Raw genomic sequence first — 20,174 nt, forward strand, 5'->3', positions numbered from 1 at the left:
TTTGATTTCGAGATTTTATTTTGTCCAATATTGAAATGTTCTACAATTGCATGTTGTGTTAACCTTACACATTATTTATATCTACCTTTCTATCTATTTAGGCTCATTTGGTTGCTATTTATTATCGAAATGTATTAGCCCAATGCATGCTGGGAGATTTCACATGTGTGGCTTTGTGCCTGTCTGCTGTCTGATGCACGAGGGAGTGAGAGAGAGAGAGGGGGGACAGAGAGTGAGATGGCAGAGGAGAGTCCACGCAATTACGCACAATAATAGAACCGGCAAACTTTTTTCCATCAATCATTGTGCCTGTCTGATGAGCAAGAGAGAGGGAGTGACACAGAGAGAGAGGGGGGACAGAGAGTGAGATGGCAGAGGAGAGCTCCGCGCAACCGGCGCACTGAATAGGCCTGGTTTTGAAAAGCGCTAAGCGCTAAATTAACGGCAGGGCGGAAGATATCGTTAGGCCGGTATTTAAGGCCGAAACCCATTCTGGCCTATTCTGGCACTGCGCCACGCCTCTTTGGCGTAAAGCGCATTTCGGGGCCTAAAGCCATGTTGCTATCTTCCCGAGGCAGGCGCAAGGCACATTTTTTTGCGTTTAACGCCAGTTTTTGTGCCTAAGGCCTGTGTGAATTTCTTTCCAAAGCCTTTGTTTTTCCATCAAGGACTTACAATACCAATACCAATAATAGATTTGATTTGTTTAACACATTCACTGCCAGCCTTTTTTCAATACTGTAGTTAGCTTCTGCCAGAGGGTTTTTTTGAGGATTCTGGCTCATTTTACAAGAGCCGAGGATTCTTTTCTGCTTTGACTTTGTGAACACAAAGTTCACAAAAGTACTAATAGAATGTGTGCTTTCTCTGTCTAAAAGAGTTAGTTTGTAGAGTTAGTAGTTATGTAGATATTAGCCGTTGAGTACAGCATGGTTTCAGAGATTTTCAGAGAGTTTTGAGATAAATGGATTTTTAGAACCACCTCACGTGCCTGTGATTATGGGTGCCCTTGGGCAAGTCTGTATACTGTATTGTGTGTGTGTGTGTGTGTGTGTGTGTGTGTGTGTGTGTGTGTGTGTGTGTGTGTGTGTGTGTGTGTGTGTGTGTGTGTGTGTGTGTGTCTCCAAACTCCTCCCTCCGTCTGTGCTGCTGTTGGCTCCGCGGCCGCTCTCGGGCAAGTCTGGATTACTGTAAAACGGGCTTGTTCGTTTCTTGGGGTGTCGGCTGAGAGCTTTGATGAAGCTTTTGCGATTCTGGTCTTATTTATGCTCAAAGGTACTCGAGTGTGTGTGTGTGCGCGCGCGCGTGTGTGTGTGTGTGTGTGTGTGTGTGTGTGTGTGAAATCGAAAGCGTTTTCGCCCAGCTATTTCCTTGAGAATGGCTTTCTCCCGCGGCTGTTTTTGCTCGGTTTTCTCTCTGTCTGGAGAGCACTGTCGCCACTTAGCTGGTCGGTAAAATAGATTATACACATTCTCTTCCTCCAATATTGGTATAGGAGACGTAAAAGGGGTTGATCGATGTCCCACCGTCAAATTTTTTTTTTTTTTTTAAGCCGAGATATCTCGTCTTTGGCACTCAACGGTTGGATCCTGTAAGCCGAGATATCTCGTCATTGGCACTCAACGTGTTAACACTCTTTCTGGCCACTGTATAATTCCATTTGTGTTATTTCATATTTTTGATTTCTTTCTAATTTAGGAATATGACAAATTTTATCTCTCTGGGGCAGATCTGGGGGGGTGACCTTGGTTTAAAAAAATGAAAATAAAAAATAAAAAATATGTAAATAACTATATTAATACTGCCTATATCAATAACTGCCTATACCTGTATATATCCATATATACTGTACATATATTTAGTGTTGGGGAGTAGTGAACTACATGTAGTTGAACTACATAGTTAAACTACATTTTGCAGTAGCTTGCTGGTAGTTCAACTACATTCATATTTGCGTAGTGAGTCAAGTACTTAAACTACTTTTTGGTCATTTTTACCATACTGTTGAACCAGAACCCCCTTTTTTGAGCCGCAAATAGCTTGTAAGTCGCTAAAAAGGTCGAAGGCAGGAAAAGTACGTACCAAGATCGAAGGCCCGACCGAGTTGGGAGCGCCAGCCGCAAATAGCTTGTAAGTCGCTAAAAAGGTCGAAGGCAGGAAAAGTACGTACCAAGAACGAAGGCCCGACCAAGTTGGGAGCGCCAGCCGCAAATAGCTTGTAAGTCGCTAAAAAGGTCGAAGGCAGGAAAAGTACGTACCAAGATCGAAGGCCCGACCGAGTTGGGAGCGCCAGCCGCAAATAGCTTGTAAGTCGCTAAAAAGGTCGAAGGCAGGAAAAGTACGTACCAAGATCGAAGGCCCGACCGAGTTGGGAGCGCCAGCCGCAAATAGCTTGTAAGTCGCTAAAAAGGTCGAAGGCAGGAAAAGTACGTACCAAGATCGAAGGCCCGACCGAGTTGGGAGCGCCAGCCGCAAATAGCTTGTAAGTCGCTAAAAAGGTCGAAGGCAGGAAAAGTACGTACCAAGATCGAAGGCCCGACCGAGTTGGGAGCGCCAGCCGCAAATAGCTTGTAAGTCGCTAAAAAGGTCGAAGGCAGGAAAAGTACGTACCAAGATCGAAGTCCCGACCGAGTTGGGAGCGCCAGCCGCAAATAGCTTGTAAGTCGCTAAAAAGGTCGAAGGCCGGAAAAGTACAATCGCGAAGCGCCAAGGCGGCCAGGTGAGCCAAGCTGGGAAGCGCTATCGCGAGGTGCCCGACCGAGTTGGGAGCGCCAGCCGCAAATAGCTGTAAGTCGCTAAAAAGGTCGAAGGCCAGAAAAGTACAATCAACTACCGGCGCCTGCAGATCTCAATTAACCTCCGGTAATCAGATCTTCCTTTTGGGGGATCTCCTAGCCTATGCAGGTGCCCTCCTCTTGCCTCAAGAGCAGCGCCACTGGCCAATGGAGTCATGCGCCAAAGTATTTGCCATGCACGCCGATTGCTAAATAAAGTTTGTCAAATCCTACCAACTGGCCTCTCATGATTGAATTGATGTCAAAAATCACATCCATACAACTTCAGAATATATATCCTTACTTTTATTTATGTAATAACCTAATAATTACATTTGTATCTCAAATCTTTTCTAATTTCTTCATATTCAAAATTTCTTCATATTCAATGTTTCTGTTTTCCATTATAAACATTGCCCCCACTTTGAAAACCATTGTTATTGGATAGTTAATTTTTTTTAAACCTAATAGATCAATAGTAGGCTTCCATGTTGTAGTCAGCAATGTTTTTTTTTTAATACCTTAAGAGGATAACAAGGTCTGCATCACATGACAGCTTCTCAACCCCCTGGGAACCCTCCGTCCGAATGTAGTGGATCTTCTCCCTGATTGGTCAACAAAAGGGCGTCAAAAAGGCTTTAAAAAGTAAACATTCATTCAATTCACACACACACACACACACACACACGCACATATATATATATATATATATATATATATATATATATATATATATATATATATATACACACATTTCTCCACCTTGTAATTTCATTTGTTACAGTGTTACTTGGGCTAAATGTTCAGTTGCAAGTCAAAGCCACAAGTCAAACCTCAATCGATTTTAGAGAAGACTATTTGTGCTTTCACAATTTACACAATTAGACTCTTGATAAATCATCATCAGTACTGTTGATGGCAGATGATGTCATCTGTAAAATTGGAAATTGCAGAATGTTGTGATGAAAAACAAAAGCTGGTAGTAGAAAGTAACTGTCAGGTTAAAGGAACAATTTTCAACCATCTTTGTATCATTACAAAATTGGTAGTATATCCAAAAACTGTAAACAGTTTTGCAGACATTCATTTAGTTTGACAGTTATTGAGAGTTGATTTGAGTTAAGTTGTGGAACAGTGATGTCATTCATGCACAAATTACATCACTGGTCCACAACTTAATTAAAATAAACTCTCAATAACTGTCAAACTAAATGAATGCTGGATATACTACTGATGTTGTAATGATACAAAGCTGGTTGAAAATCGGTGGAGGACTTGCGGCTACCTCAGGGCATGGTTCCTGGCCAGGCTCGGCTGCCGCTCTTGCAACATCTCAAAGACGTTTGGCTGTCGAAGAAATGCCGCAATCTTATCATTGTAAGCTGTGGAGAGAGACAGAGACAGATAGAGAGAGAGAGAGAGAGAGAGAGAGAGAGAGAGACCGAGACAGAGAGAGAAGCAGAGGGACAGTAACACAGCATGCATCTGAGCAGTCTTTGGGAGATGTTAACTAAAGCAATCAGGGGAGAAAGCAGGTGGCTGCTACAGATGGTTACTGGGTGTATTCATGCAAACCTTCATTAGATCAATTCAGGTTGAGGTCTTCTCACAGACAACCAGTGTAGTATTGATTAATTATGCAATAATTAGGGAATCAATCAGACTTGCATCATATCATACCAGAAGTGGATGGCAGACTGGTCTGATAAAATATGAACTAAACAAAACAAAACATTTTTCACAGGACCAGGGGATGAAAAAGGTGAATTTTTTTAAATTACCCCCCCCCCCCATTTTTTGCCCCAATTGTACTTAGCCAATTTCCCTCTGCTGCTCCGCTGCTCCACCCTCTGGCGATCTGGAGAGAGCCGTAGACTAGCACCATGCTTCCTCCGACACATGCGCAGTTACCGCCCGGTTCTTTTCACCTGACAGCGGGGACCTTCACCGGCAGGACGTACCACATGGGAGGATCACGCTATTCCCACCAGTTCCCTTCCACCCCGAACTAGCACCCCGACCAACCAGAGGAGGCGCTAGTGCAGCGACCAGGACACATGCCCTCAATCCGGCTTCCCACCCACAGACACAGCCAATCATGCCTGTATGGACACCCGACCAAGCCGGAGGTAACACGGGGGCGCGAACCTGCCACCCTCATGTTGGTAGGCAGGGAATCTACTGCTACACTACCCGGATGCCCAGAAAAAGGTGGCATTCTAAATGGGCGTTCTGCACCTGTGACATCACAGCTGGGTTGCTGGGTGTTCTGCTGGGCCCAGCTGACATCACAGATTTGGCCAGCTGCTTGATTTCTTTTAATCCCATATACAGTATACCCCTGTCTCCAACCTGCACCATGCTCTTTAAGCATTGTACTGTACTTGTGTGTGTGTGTGTGTGTGTGTGTGTGTGTGTGTGTCTGTGTGTGTGTGTGTGTGTGTGTGTGTGTGTGTGTGTGTGTGTGTGTGGAGGGGGTGTGTGTGTGTGTCCGTTTGCCATAGACAGTGCATACTTGGAGCAGCCAGTGGTAGGTCGGGGTGGTACTGGCTTCGTATGGCAGCTAGCAGGCTGTTTCCAGGCCGGGCCATCAGAGACGCCCCGCGACTCCTGGATACATCAGAGGCCTGGGGACACACATGACACATCAGAGGCCTGGAGACACACATGACACATCAGAGCCCTGAGGACACAGACACATCAGAGGCCTGAGGACACACACGACACATCAGAGGCCTGGAGACACACAGACACATCAGAGGCCTGGAGACACACATGACACATCAGAGGCCTGGAGACACACATGACACATCAGAGGCCTGGAGACACACATGACACATCAGAGGCCTGAGGACACACATGACACATCAGAGGCCTGAGGACACACATGACACATCAGAGGCCTGAGGACACACACGACACATCAGAGGCCTGGAGACACACAGACACATCAGAGGCCTGAGGACACACATGACACATCAGAGGCCTGAGGACACAGACACATCAGAGGCCTGAGGACACACATGACACATCAGAGCCCTGAGGACACACATGACACATCAGAGCCCTGAGGACACAGACACATCAGAGGCCTGGAGACACACATGACACATCAGAGGCCTGGAGACACACATGACACATCAGAGGCCTGGAGACACACATGACACATCAGAGGCCTGGAGACACACATGACACATCAGAGGCCTGGAGACACACATGACACATCAGAGCCCTGAGGACACACATGACACATCAGAGGCCTGAGGACACACATGACACATCAGAGCCCTGAGGACACACATGACACATCAGAGGCCTGAGGACACACACGACACATCAGAGGCCTGAGGACACACATGACACATCAGAGCCCTGAGGACACACATGACACATCAGAGGCCTGAGGACACACACGACACATCAGAGGCCTGAGGACACACATGACACATCAGAGGCCTGAGGACACACATGACACATCAGAGGCCTGGGGACACACATTACACATCAGAGCCCTGAGGACACACACATGACACATCAGAGCCCTGAGGACACACACGACACATCAGAGGCCTGAGGACACACACGACACATCAGAGGCCTGAGGACACACACGACACATCAGAGGCCTGGGGACACACATGACACATCAGAGGCCTGGAGACACACATGACACATCAGAGGCCTGAGGACACAGACACATCAGAGCCCTGAGGACACACATGACACATCAGAGGCCTGGACACACACATGACACATCAGAGGCCTGGAGACACACATGACACATCAGAGGCCTGGAGACACACATGACACATCAGAGGCCTGAGGACACAGACACATCAGAGCCCTGAGGACACACATGACACATCAGAGGCCTGAGGACACACATGACACATCAGAGGCCTGAGGACACAGACACATCAGAGCCCTGAGGACACACACGACACATCAGAGGCCTGGAGACACACATGACACATCAGAGGCCTGGAGACACACATGACACATCAGAGGCCTGAGGACACACATGACACATCAGAGGCCTGAGGACACACATGACACATCAGAGGCCTGAGGACACACATGACACATCAGAGGCCTGAGGACACAGACACATCAGAGCCCTGAGGACACACATGACACATCAGAGGCCTGAGGACACACATGACACATCAGAGGCCTGAGGACACAGACACATCAGAGCCCTGAGGACACACATGACACATCAGAGGCCTGGACACACACATGACACATCAGAGGCCTGGAGACACACATGACACATCAGAGCCCTGAGGACACACATGACACATCAGAGGCCTGGACACACACATGACACATCAGAGGCCTGGAGACACACATGACACATCAGAGGCCTGAGGACACACATGACACATCAGAGGCCTGAGGACACACATGACACATCAGAGGCGTGGGAACACAGACACATCAGAGGCCTGAGGACACACATGACACATCAGAGGCCTGAGGACACACATGACACATCAGAGCCCTGAGGACACACATGACACATCAGAGGCCTGGACACACACATGACACATCAGAGGCCTGGAGACACACATGACACATCAGAGGCCTGAGGACACACATGACACATCAGAGGCCTGAGGACACACACATGACACATCAGAGGCCTGGACACACACATGACACATCAGAGGCCTGGAGACACACATGACACATCAGAGGCCTGAGGACACACATGACACATCAGAGGCCTGAGGACACACATGACACATCAGAGGCCTGAGGACACACATGACACATCAGAGGCCTGAGGACACACATGACACATCAGAGGCCTGAGGACACACATGACACATCAGAGGCCTGAGGACACAGACACATCAGAGCCCTGAGGACACACATGACACATCAGAGGCCTGAGGACACACATGACACATCAGAGGCCTGGAGACACACATGACACATCAGAGGCCTGAGGACACACATGACACATCAGAGGCCTGGAGACACACATGACACATCAGAGGCCTGAGGACACACATGACACATCAGAGGCCTGAGGACACACATGACACATCAGAGGCCTGAGGACACACATGACACATCAGAGGCCTGAGGACACAGACACATCAGAGCCCTGAGGACACACATGACACATCAGAGGCCTGAGGACACACATGACACATCAGAGGCCTGAGGACACAGACACATCAGAGCCCTGAGGACACACATGACACATCAGAGGCCTGGACACACACATGACACATCAGAGGCCTGGAGACACACATGACACATCAGAGGCCTGAGGACACACATGACACATCAGAGGCCTGAGGACACACATGACACATCAGAGGCGTGGGAACACAGACACATCAGAGGCCTGAGGACACACATGACACATCAGAGGCCTGAGGACACACATGACACATCAGAGCCCTGAGGACACACATGACACATCAGAGGCCTGGACACACACATGACACATCAGAGGCCTGGAGACACACATGACACATCAGAGGCCTGAGGACACACATGACACATCAGAGGCCTGAGGACACACATGACACATCAGAGGCGTGGGAACACAGACACATCAGAGGCCTGAGGACACACATGACACATCAGAGGCCTGAGGACACACATGACACATCAGAGCCCTGAGGACACAGACACATCAGAGGCCTGGGGACACACATTACACATCAAAGGCCTGGGGACACACATGACAGGGCACACTCCACTGTTTAAAAGCCCCCCTCCAGTCAGTTTTTCTTCCTGTATAACCGTTAGTATTCCATAATTTTATCAGATGATGTACAAATACAGGTGATTTGCGCCAAAGATCGTATATTGATGACGACCGAAGGCTAATACCATGTTCCACTGCAACATCATGGCTGCAGCGCTGGTAGAAGAGCCTCTCTCTTGCCTTCAATATGACCTTTGTCCGCGTTCCAACGGAAGTGTCCGGAACAACAACAACAATCAGCAAACAGATATCAAATCTGGTATTGAGTCATACGTCATCACCCTTTAAAAAAGGGGGGGGGGGGACTCCACTGCAGAGCCGTGTATATAGAAGAGTCGTGAGATCTCCATTCACTCCAATGGACATAAATATCACCAAACCATTACCTTGTATATGTTGAGGAGTTACAGTGATTCATTTCTGTGTTTACAACTAAGCCACGCCCCCTCCCTGTGTTGTGATAGCCAGCAATCCTTTCTCCCAGGACCCCGAAATGGCGTGATCTGTTTACATAGAAATCCCTCCCTCGAGAGCGGCTGCCCCCCCGTGTCTATAAATGTTCCCGGAAGTAAGTTTCTGGATTAAGCAGCGCTGTCGAGTTGCAGCAAAATGGATAGTTTGTGATGTACTTTGAAAGGGTCAGACGTTTAAAGAAACAAATTGTATATTATCAGCTTTATTTTAGCGTTCAAACTTAGAGCGAGCCCCCTTCCTGGCTATTCATTGGCTACTGAGTCACACATTTTGGACCGCCGATGACGCCACTCTCTTACTAGATTGCTCTGCACTGGAGTAGCTTTGCATGATTCACAGTTTAAAAACTCCTTTATCTTGTACTGTCGCTTTATGTAGCCCTCACTTCAGCCTCAGTCTGTTTTAGCTCCTGTCTCTTTAACTCCTTCTTTATCTTGTACTGTCGCTTTATGCAGCCCTCACTTCAGCCTCTGTCTGTTTCAGGAGCTGTCTCTTTAACTCCTTCTTTATCTTGTACTGTCGCTTTACGCAGCCCTCACTTCAGCCTCTGTCTGTTTCAGGAGCTGTCTCTTTAACTCCTTCTTTATCTTGTACTGTCGCTTTACGCAGCCCTCACTTCAGCCTCTGTCTGTTTCAGGAGCTGTCTCTTTAACTCCTTCTTTATCTTGTACTGTCGCTTTATGCAGCCCTCACTTCAGCCTCTGTCTGTTTTAGCTCCTGTCTCTTTAACTCCTTCTTTATCTTGTACTGTCGCTTTATGCAGCCCTCACTTCAGCCTCTGTGTGTTTTAGCTCCTGTCTCTTTAACTCCTTCTTTATCTTGTACTGTCGCTTTATGTAGCCCTCACTTCAGCCTCTGTGTTTTAGCTCCTGTCTCTTTAACTCCTTTATCTTGTACTGTCGCTTTATGCAGCCCTCACTTCAGCCTCTGTGTTTTAGTTCCTGTCTCTTTAACTCCTTCTTTATCTTGTACTGTCGCTTTATGCAGCCCTCACTTCAGCCTCTGTCTGTTTTAGCTCCTGTCTCTTTAACTCCTTCTTTATCTTGTACTGTCGCTTTATGCAGCCCTCACTTCAGCCTCTGTCTGTTTTAGCTCGTGTCTCTTTAGTCTTTAACTCCTTCTTTATCTTGTACTGTCGCTTTATGTAGCCCTCACTTCAGCCTCTGTCTGTTTTAGCTCGTGTCTCTTTAGTCTTTAACTCCTTCTTTATCTTGTACTGTCGCTTTATGCAGCCCTCACTTCAGCCTCTGTCTGTTTTAGCTCCTGTCTCTTTAACTCCTTTATCTTGTACTGTCGCTTTATGCAGCCCTCACTTCAGCCTCTGTCTGTTTTAGCTCGTGTCTCTTTAACTCCTTCTTTATCTTGTATGGTTGCTTTATGCAGATCTCACTTCAGCCTCTGTCTGTTTTAGTTCCTGTCTCTTTAATGTCCCCCCCTTCTGAGACAGCAATTTGGAGCGATTTGTGGAGCGAATTAGTTATAATGCAAACAAACAGCCACAGTCAGATGTTTGAAGAGCTGCAGATGACCAATTTGAAAACAGTGCGCACCGTTTTGCTGCGGGTGAATATCATGATTCCTCAAAACGATGTGCCACAGTGTTTGTGGTACGTTGTCTCTTGTTTGGGTGTGTCAGAGGTGTTAGCCAATCAACAGCGATGTGTATATAAACCCTTCAGTTTAAAAAGGCAGTGAGCAGAGTGGATCCAACAGATAGTTGCAAGGCTTGTATAGCACAACTGGGTGTACAATGCACCACTGTTTGGGTTTAAATCAATGTTTGGCTAGGTTTTGTCAGGGCTGAACTGGTAAACAACTTATTTTACGTTGCTGTGCTGTAATGGTTGGAGCGGAGCAGTGAACACATGCGCACTGTGCTGGAGCAATAACCATATAAGGTCATCCGTCCCTATCTGATGTCACCTAGAGCCGGAAGTAGGAAAAAAGGTTGTAAACCTGTTCAGAGCAATCTGAAGCCTGTCATTTTTTCTCATGGGATTACTTTCACACTCTGCAAGACCAGCAACCCCCTACATCTGTGAACAGTGCCAGAGGGACTGCCACTCCCGTGTGGGACTTTACAGTCACAAGAGGCGCTGCTCCAACATCACAGTGGACAACCAAGAGCGCTGATCCAATGGTCCCATGGGATTTCAGGATGCCTAATACTAGTACATTTTCCTGCATGTGTGTGTGTGTGTGTGTGTACCTCCCCCGCGCTGTAGCTTCGTAGCCTCTGGAGGTGTTGTCTGTGGGCGAGGTGGCCGGGCAGCCGGCCGCTCTGCAGGGGGATGCGGGGGTCAATGAAGGTCGTCGCTCGACTGTTGTGATCAACAAAGAAGGACTGACAGACAGACAGGTGGAAATATAACAGACATGCAATGAATAAAAACAACATCCTTGAAATTGAAGTAGACACTATTGTATGCAGGGCCCGAAATTAACTTTTTGACTCACCAGCCAGGTGACAGGTAGATGGAAAAAATCCACCCGCCAGGCATATTTTTTACCGGCCAAAATAATGTATCACATTTTTGTCACATATACGTCAGGGATTCCGCTAGGCATTTTTTTCCGACGGCCAATGCAGCCGGTAACGTTCCCAAATATTTACTGGCCACTATTAACACATTCACTGCCAGCCTTTTTTTTTTACTGTAGGTAGGTTCTGCCAGAGGTTTTTTTTGAGGATTCTGGCTCATCTTTCAAGACCCGAGGATTCTTTTCTGCTAAGATTTTGTGAACACACAATATCTCAAAAGAACTAATAGAATGTGTGCTTTCTCTGTCTAAAAGAGTTAGTTTGTAGAGTTAGTAGTTATGTAAGCATTAGCAGTTGAATACAGCATGGTTTCAGCGTCTGGAAATTTATTCTGAGATAAACGGCTTTTTGTGAAATTCGATAGAACAGTCACTTTAACCATTCATTTTTGGCATCAGTAAGACGTCAGACATCTAAACAATAGTTTTGAACAGTAATTTCCTCCATAACAGCAGGAAACCCCCCTCTGCTTCCAACTCCTCCCTCCGTGGGCGTTCTCCTCCGCAGCGTTTGTCACAAGCAAGTGTTCTGCTGCTGCTGCTGCTGCGAGTTTGAGCAGCCTCCCTCCCTGGCAGCGACTGTGGATAGGGCTCACTTGTTTCTTGGGTTTGAGAGCTTTGATGAAGCTTTGTGCGATTCTAGGCTTTATGCTGCGTGTTTCAAAGTGTTTTCCACCCAGTCTATTTTTGGAATCCCCCACCGCCAGCTCCCAGCGCGATAATGCGCGAAAGAGAAAGCGTTTTCGCCATCAATTTTACAGTATGAGAACGGCTTCCTCGCGCTTTTCCCTCCAGTTTTGGGTCGCCTCTTTCTACTGTGGAGAGACATGTCGACACTCAGTGGGTCGGTAAAATAGATTATACACATTCAATACCTCCAATTCTGGTGTAGGAGACGTAAAAGGGTTAGATCAACGTCCCACCGTCAAAAAAAAAAAATCGATTCTGAAAACGTGTTAACACGTCGTTGGCAGTCAACAGCTGGATTCTGAAAACGTGTTAACACGTCCTTGGCAGTGAACGTGTTAAAGTTGAGCTGAACCCAAAAATTACTTTTATTTTATTTTAGTTGAAATACCTGGGTATGCAGTGCACCTATTTAATAATGTATGCAAAAACAATCACAACAATCTAATTTCTTTAGTTTTTCACACTTTTTCACATCAAAAGTTAATTTTTCAAGACTTAATTGATAACAAGAATGTACAGTTTGCTGACGTCACTAAAGCCCTTTTCCCACATGCGCTTTGTACCGCAAAATGACCGGAACGTGGTCAAATGGCTGCATGTGGGAAAGGCGCCGTGCCGGTATAAGCGCGACCCCGTCGTCACGGCCATGTTACCAGTTTTGAGCTAGTCAGAAGAGCGGTATGCCGCGATAGACAGACAGGTGAGAAAGGGGTCCAGTCATTTTCCGCTATCAGTGGGCTGTGACTTCGTGGACCAGGTTGCACACAGTAGACAGTCCAACACCAAATACACAGCTGATTGTTCGATATTCCCCTGGTGTTGCGTACCACCAAAGGACTATTGCCAGTTGCAAACGCGCTTCCAGTGGTTTTCGCCACCGGGTGATCTTGCGTGCGGGTCGGACCAGACTCAGCACGTAATACCGGGACATGCGAAAATGACGCTTCCATTCCACGTCGTCAAAATTGTTCAGAGCATCTTCCCAAAATAAATTCCCTCCTGGTCTCTCTCGCTTCCAGACGGCTCTAGTCTCACGCAGCAGCGCAGAGGTACATAACACTGTCATGATCTGTCCCCGGTTTAGTCTATCTTCATATTCTGCGCGACACTCTCATGGGCGAGGTGTACACACGTTGCTTAATGTTCCAGCGGGCATAATCTAATCATTAGCGCACATTAAAGCAAACTGGCGAAATGATCTTGTGATAATAAGAGCAGTAGCCTATGTCAGCTTCATGTGTGTGTGTGCTGATTTTCCCCTCTCCTCTCTGCTCGCTCTCTGGCCACAGTCCGTCCTCCTCCTTCAGTCACAGCCCGACAGGGACTAAGCAACGTTGCCGACAGCCAAGGCAAGCCCGGACACATCAAATGAAGCCAGTCTGTAAAAAGTGCTTCAACGCGACGCAGGTGAACGGATAAACAAGCAAACTTATTTCACCATTCAGAGTTTTGCCGACACGTCACTCCCCACCCGCTCTGCAGTGCTGCCCCCCCCCCCCCCCCCCCCCACATACAGGCAATTTCGCTGATAGATTCCCACATGCCAGAGGAGAGGTGTGAAGGGAAATGTCCGATATTGACTTACAGGTAATTTTCCGGTACGCATGTGGGAAAACGGCTCTAGTACTATCAAATTTCTACCCCATTTCAACCAATCATTTCACGACATGCAGCTGTCAATCAAATCTTCATTTCAGGATAATTTTCTCTTCCAAATTAAGTAGAAAATGGCGCCTAGTGCCTGTCATCTGGCAGAATTCCTATCCCATAAACTAACTACTAACTTGGCCAATTGATAGAAACATGAACAAAAAACAAAAACTATAATCTCTAAGAATGCAAAGAAATGTAACTGGCTCGTTAAAACGCGCATTCCAGGGATATCGTATTTACAGCAGCGATAATGGCGCGCGCATCCGAGAGCTTGGTTGTCAGGGGTCGCACTTCGGAGATTCCAGGCCGACGTGCTGCACTCTCCGCTCAGCAACACGAAGGCAGCTGGCTGCCTGTGGCTCGCTGAGCTCCACTCAGCCACTAACCTCGCGTCACCAGGCTCTTCCCGAGGGGAGCGCCACAACACACTGAATCCCACTCGATTTGGAGGTGGAACACGCCAGGATTGGCCAAAGCCCAATCCAGTCCCCAGAATTGTCAAATAAAATCATCGACATGATACATGACCCGCCTCTCAACCTGTCATCTTAGACAAACTATGTTTTCAGTCTGAAACCGACTCATATGCACGTGACGAATGGGTTCAGTTCGACTTTAAGGGAGGAGTCCCTATGAAAACCATCAAAGTCAATAGGCGAAAACGCTTTGTTCGCAATGCCTTTTTCTTGTCATTTTTAAATAAACTGTAAAGTTGGGCATTCTAAGATGGGGGTCTAGCAGGAATGACTCGGTTTTAAAGCCAGCCTCAAGTGGCCATTCAAGGAACTGCAGTTTTTGGTACTTCCGCATTGGCTCCATTTTTCAAAACCGGAGGTTGGGGCTTGTTAAAAACCCAGGGTACTAACCTTAATTATTTAAAGCTTTCTTATTTTTAATGGATAATTAATGTTGGACATTTCAGGGAACAAATGAAGGGGTTTGGTTTGGTAGTCAGCTGAACCTTGGCTTTGAGTATGAGAAAATCTCCGCTCATGTGATCAGGGCCTACGGCTGATCTTACAGTAGCAGTCACACCAGCCGTACGGGACGTCCTACCTTGCCCTGGGGGTCACTCTTGATCTCCCAGCCCCTGGGCAGCTCCAGCTGGGTGTCGGCAAACTTGTTGAGGAAGACGACCAGGTCTCGGTTGTGTTGGTAACGCTCAAAGTTCCTGGCGTCGCGACGCACCTTCAGGATCATGTGCTTCACACAGCTGCTGCCTGTGAACATCCGGTAGGCTCCCTGGGGACACAACGCACTCACCTGTTTGTATTTATATCCATCACACCTGTTTGTATTTACATCCATCTCACCTTTTTATATTTACATTATTGTTGTCGTTGTTGATATTTATAATAATAATAATAAATGTTATTTAAAAGCGCCTTCAGGTCACTCAAGGACACTTTACAGAGTTAAAATCAGATGCAACAACAGATACAAGCAAAACAGTATAACATATAAGAAAAGTGCAAGAGAAATAAGACAAAACAAAAACAAAGAAACTAAACAGTAAACAAAGAAAACACCATGGAAATTACAGGGAGTATGCTGTCTTGAAGAGGTGAGTTTTGAGGCTGGATTTGAACAGAGGGAGGGTGTCAATATTGCGGATGTCAGGTGGGAGTGAGTTCCAGAGTTTGGGAGCAGAGCGGCTGAAAGCTCTACTCCCCATGGTGGTGAGCCAGGCAGAAGGGACACTGAGGTGGATTTTTGAGGTGGATTATTTGTTAGTGTAACCTAAACATATAGCCTATTTAAACATGTGTCCACAAACTATTATATTTTGCCAACATGTTTACAAGTGCTTAAAGTCAAACTGAAATTAAAAATGACTTTTTTCTATTTTAGATCACATCCCTGATTATACAGTGCACTTATTTAACAATGTATGGGGTGAAAATGTATTTAGTTTTTCACAATTCTTTCAGATCAAAATTTCCTTCAAGAGTTCATTCATAATGATATCTAAAGTGTGCTGACGTCAGGTAGTAGTAGTACTACCAAATGTCTACCCAATTTTAAACAATCATATCATGACATGACAGCTGTCAATCAATCTTCATGGCTAGGAGGAGAAAACATGGGCAGACTTTTGTAGCCCATAAATGTTAATATACTTGGCCAATAAGTATGTAACATACAAAATAAAACAAACGATAATGTCTTTATTTAATATAGAATGCGAAAGGACATCTAACTGGCTCATTCACTCGCATTCCAGGAATATTGTTATTTAGTCGGACGCTTCAAGGCGGGCAGCCAGCACTCCCCCTCTAGAAAAAGCACTCTCCCTTTGGCAGAGTGCTGCTGCTGCTCCCAGAGGCAGCCAGCCGCCCGGTCCTCTGCTCCGAGGCTCGTGCAGTGAGCCAGCCAGCGACTACGCACTTCACAGGGCTGTATTTACATTATATTGTGTTTGTACATGTACTGTTATTGAAACGTGAACGGTAGGGTTCAGATTTCTCTGGTAAAATACATTATTTCGCAGTGCGGAGTGCTGACTGCTCTCTCGCTTTGCTCCCGAAGCACAGATCACCATGTTATTATGGATCCCACTCGATTTGGAGGCAGAACACACACTACGCAGCATTCAACCTCCAGGATTGGCCAACGTCAACTCCAGTCCCCAATCCCAGACACCCCCACTTTCCAACGGTCAAATCAAACTCCTCCACATGCTATGTTCCGCCTCTCTACCACTGCTCTCTACCCTGTTTCAGTCGGAATACATCACGATAAAGAATCACAGACCATTTCAGCTCGACTTTAAAAGTTCTGTTTTGGCCACTGCCGTCGTTGTCGTCGTCTTCTTCTTCTTCTTCTAGCTAAACAGTGAAAGCCAGTGACACAAAGTGGGCTATGGTGTGATTCAGCGATCAGAATAATAAATAATGTAATCTTGCCGCACAAAATAGCAAAATGCAAATCTGGTGTGAACACAGCTTTAGACTTTGAAAAGCACTGCTATAATTTGGAAATATGGCGATATGATTCTGAAAAGGATGCAGCATGTCTGTACAGGGAATATTGTGTGTCTGTGTGTGTGTGCGTGTGTGTGTACTAACATAGTTGGCGTGTAGCATAGTGAAGAACTCTGAGTGTGTGTGTGTGTGTGTGCGTGCGTGCGTGTGTGTACTAACATAGTTTGGCGTGCAGCGTAGTGAAGAACTCTGTGTGTGTGTGTGTGTGTGTGTGTGTACTGACATAGTTGGCGTGCAGCATAGAGAAGACTGTGTGTGTGTGTGTGTGTGTGTGTGTGTGTGTGTGTGTGTGTACTGACATAGTTGGCATGCAGCATAGTGAAGAACTCTGTATGTGTGTGTGTGTGTGTGTGTGTGTGTGTGTGTGTGTGTGTGTGTGTGTACTAACATAGTTTGGCGTGCAACATAGTGAAGACTCTGTGTGTTTGTGTGTGTGTGTGTGTGTGTGTGTACTGACATAGTTGGCATGCAGCATAGTGAAGAACTCTGTATGTGTGTGTGTGTGTGTGTGTGTGTGTGTACTGACATAGTTGGCATGCAGCATAGTGAAGAACTCTGTATGTGTGTGTGTATGTGTGTGTGTGTGTGTGTGTGTGTACTGACATAGTTGGCATGCAGCATAGTGAAGAACTCTGTATGTGTGTGTGTATGTGTGTACTGACATAGTTGGCGTGCAGCATAGTGAAGAACTCTGTGTATGTGTGTGTTTGTGTTTGTGTGTGTGTGTGTGTACTGACATAGTTGGCGTGCAGCATAGTGAAGACTGTGTGTGTGTGTGTGTGTGTGTGTATAGTTGGCGTGCAGCATAGTGAAGAACTCTGTGTGTGTGTGTGTGTGTGTGTGTGTGTGTACTGACATAGTTGGCGTGCAGCATAGAGAAGACTCTGTGTGTGTGTGTGTGTGTGTGTGTGTGTGTGTGTACTGACATAGTTGGCATGCAGCATAGTGAAGAACTCTGTATGTGTGTGTGTGTGTGTGTGTGTGTGTGTGTGTGTGTGTGTGTACTGACATAGTTGGCGTGCAGCATAGTGAAGAACTCTGTGTGTGTGTGTGTGTGTGTGTGTGTGTGTACTGACATAGTTGGCGTGCAGCATAGAGAAGACTCTGTGTGTGTGTGTGTGTGTGTGTGTGTGTGTGTGTGTGTGTGTGTGTGTGTACTGACATAGTTGGCATGCAGCATAGTGAAGAACTCTGGGTGTGTGACAAACTTGACGGCAGGTGATTGGAGGAGCTGGCTGATCTTCTGGTGATTGACGGGGGAGGCGGGGCCTAGAGACACAACACACACCACGAATGGTTAAAGTAACTTATGAATTACATTTACTATTCTTACCTGTGTAATTACATATTTTTTTTTAATATTTATTGAAGTCAGCAATTACTGTATACTTTTACTTAAAGAGCATGGTGCAGGTTGCAGACCACTGAATTAATATGTGGGACTGGTATGTAGCAATATTTTATTTTATTTTATTTTATTTATTTTTCACGCATAGCTGCATCTATTCTATACTGTTTTCCCCCCGTAAAGCAGCTGGCACCTGCTCAATAAAAAGTCATCTGGCTTGTATTTTCATAGCAATCTTGAGCCCCATTTTTTTTTCTTTTTTTACCTGTACCACGATCTTTAAGTAGGCCAATATTTTGGCTTGGTAAGTATTGCACTTTGCTCCATATTAAATCAAATCCACTACAGTGTACATTGCATTAGAAAATTAACAATGATAAATTATATGTGCATCAAACTTGCTACCCCTAACAACTTCCACAGATGTGGGATAGACTAATAAAGTGTCCTGTCATCCTATTAACATTGCATTGGAAAGATCACGAAAAGTCAAATGGAAAAATACCCGTTCTTTAAAGTAGCTTTTAATGAGCTACTTTTTTATTTCCTAAGTAGATTTTTTTTTTTACATCAATAGGTTTAGTTCAAATGTATAGGAGTGGGGTGGGGGGCACAAACATTGATCAACAGCCATTACAATTCAATATTACAATAGACTAATGAGTCCGGAAGTAGCACTTACGGTTCGTAGGGGGAAAAGTAAATGGGATTTTAGTATGGGGATTTCGGTTAAATGCATAAAATAAAAGTTTATGAAACATACAATTGGTCCCCGTTTGTGAAGATTATCTTGCTGAACACAAACTTAGCTGTTTCATAAACTTGTGTAAACAACAGACCTTATTTCATGCATTTAACCCATATCCCCATACTAAAATCCCATTCACTTTTCCCCTATGAACCAGCATGGCGGTTATTTCTGGGTAAGCCTACAAAAATACATCATCCCTGCAGTACTCTATTTCATTATTGTTATCTGTCTGTGTCAGCCAGCTGGAGATTAGTGCCTAAGCCTATGCGTGTGCATTTGGAAAAGGTTCAAATGTGATTTGACAACTACTGGCTAATGGAGCTGTAAATTAATTTGATAGTTCTCAAGTTTCTTGCAGATAAAGTCTCAACACTGTACCTGGTGGTGGAGAATCGGTCTCTGTCTCTGTACTGCCACTCCGCTCCAGCCTATGATTCCCAGAATCCTCCTCTGTGGCCATGGTTCTCTCATGGTTCTGGTACCTGCAAGAAGAGAGATGGTTTATACTTATTGGAGTTTGAAGGAATTAAATGTAATTATATCCACCTTAAAAATATAACGTAAAAATTTTACTGTCACATGCATGTATTTTTATTTAGGGTGTCTTTGCCAGCCAAGAGAAGACTTGAGGATGTAATCATGTATACATGTATACATGTATACATGTAATCATGTATGGCATGTATTGCAAAATGATTGGGGGAAATGTAAACTAGACATAGACAGGAGTAAATAGGCTATAACTCTAAATGATGATCCTTTCGCATCTGAATTATTGTATAACTAGCTGGTCGTTGACAGGTGTAACCACTCTCAAACCAGCCAAACTACTTTATAAAAAAGCCCTGAAAATACTAGATAAAAAACCCTTTTCTCATCACCACTGTCATGTCATACGTAAATATGACATGCTAAGTTTTGAGAACTTTAGAAATTTCACCTCTGCCTGTTTAATATACAAAGTTCTACATGGACTGGCGCCGCCTCCTCTTGCTGACTTCATCAAATATCGTTCGACTGCCAACTCGACCCGTGTCACTCGGGCCATCACGAACAAGGTCTGTGAGGTCCCCTTTAGAAAAACTTCCTTTAGCCAGAAGACCTTATCCTTCATGGGAAGCACCCTCTGGAATAATCTACCTACCTCTATTAGAGAATGCCCTAGTCTCGCCACCTTCAAAGGCCAGTTGAAACTATGGCTCAGATCAAACCAGCAATGTGATCACAC

The 20,174-nt window shown here is 45.7% G+C and overlaps 1 protein-coding gene across 1 annotated transcript in view; it reads right to left on the reverse strand.

The window, feature by feature from the left end:
* hecw1a (HECT, C2 and WW domain containing E3 ubiquitin protein ligase 1a) overlaps window positions 1-20,174 on the reverse strand; it is a gene marked incomplete at both ends in the record, with an annotated part of 355,736 nt that overhangs the window by 66,957 nt on the left and 268,605 nt on the right. The window contains 7 exons of the mRNA XM_083631916.1: window positions 3,296-3,379; window positions 4,060-4,156; window positions 5,290-5,401; window positions 11,189-11,323; window positions 14,920-15,105; window positions 18,010-18,116; window positions 19,325-19,428. Coding sequence (XP_083488042.1) covers window positions 3,296-3,379; window positions 4,060-4,156; window positions 5,290-5,401; window positions 11,189-11,323; window positions 14,920-15,105; window positions 18,010-18,116; window positions 19,325-19,428 — 825 coding nt within the window. The remainder of the gene's footprint in view (window positions 1-3,295; window positions 3,380-4,059; window positions 4,157-5,289; window positions 5,402-11,188; window positions 11,324-14,919; window positions 15,106-18,009; window positions 18,117-19,324; window positions 19,429-20,174) is intronic.

This window comes from Poromitra crassiceps (assembly GCF_964638095.1).
Source record: "Poromitra crassiceps genome assembly, chromosome: 2".
NCBI lineage: Eukaryota > Metazoa > Chordata > Actinopteri > Beryciformes > Melamphaidae > Poromitra > Poromitra crassiceps.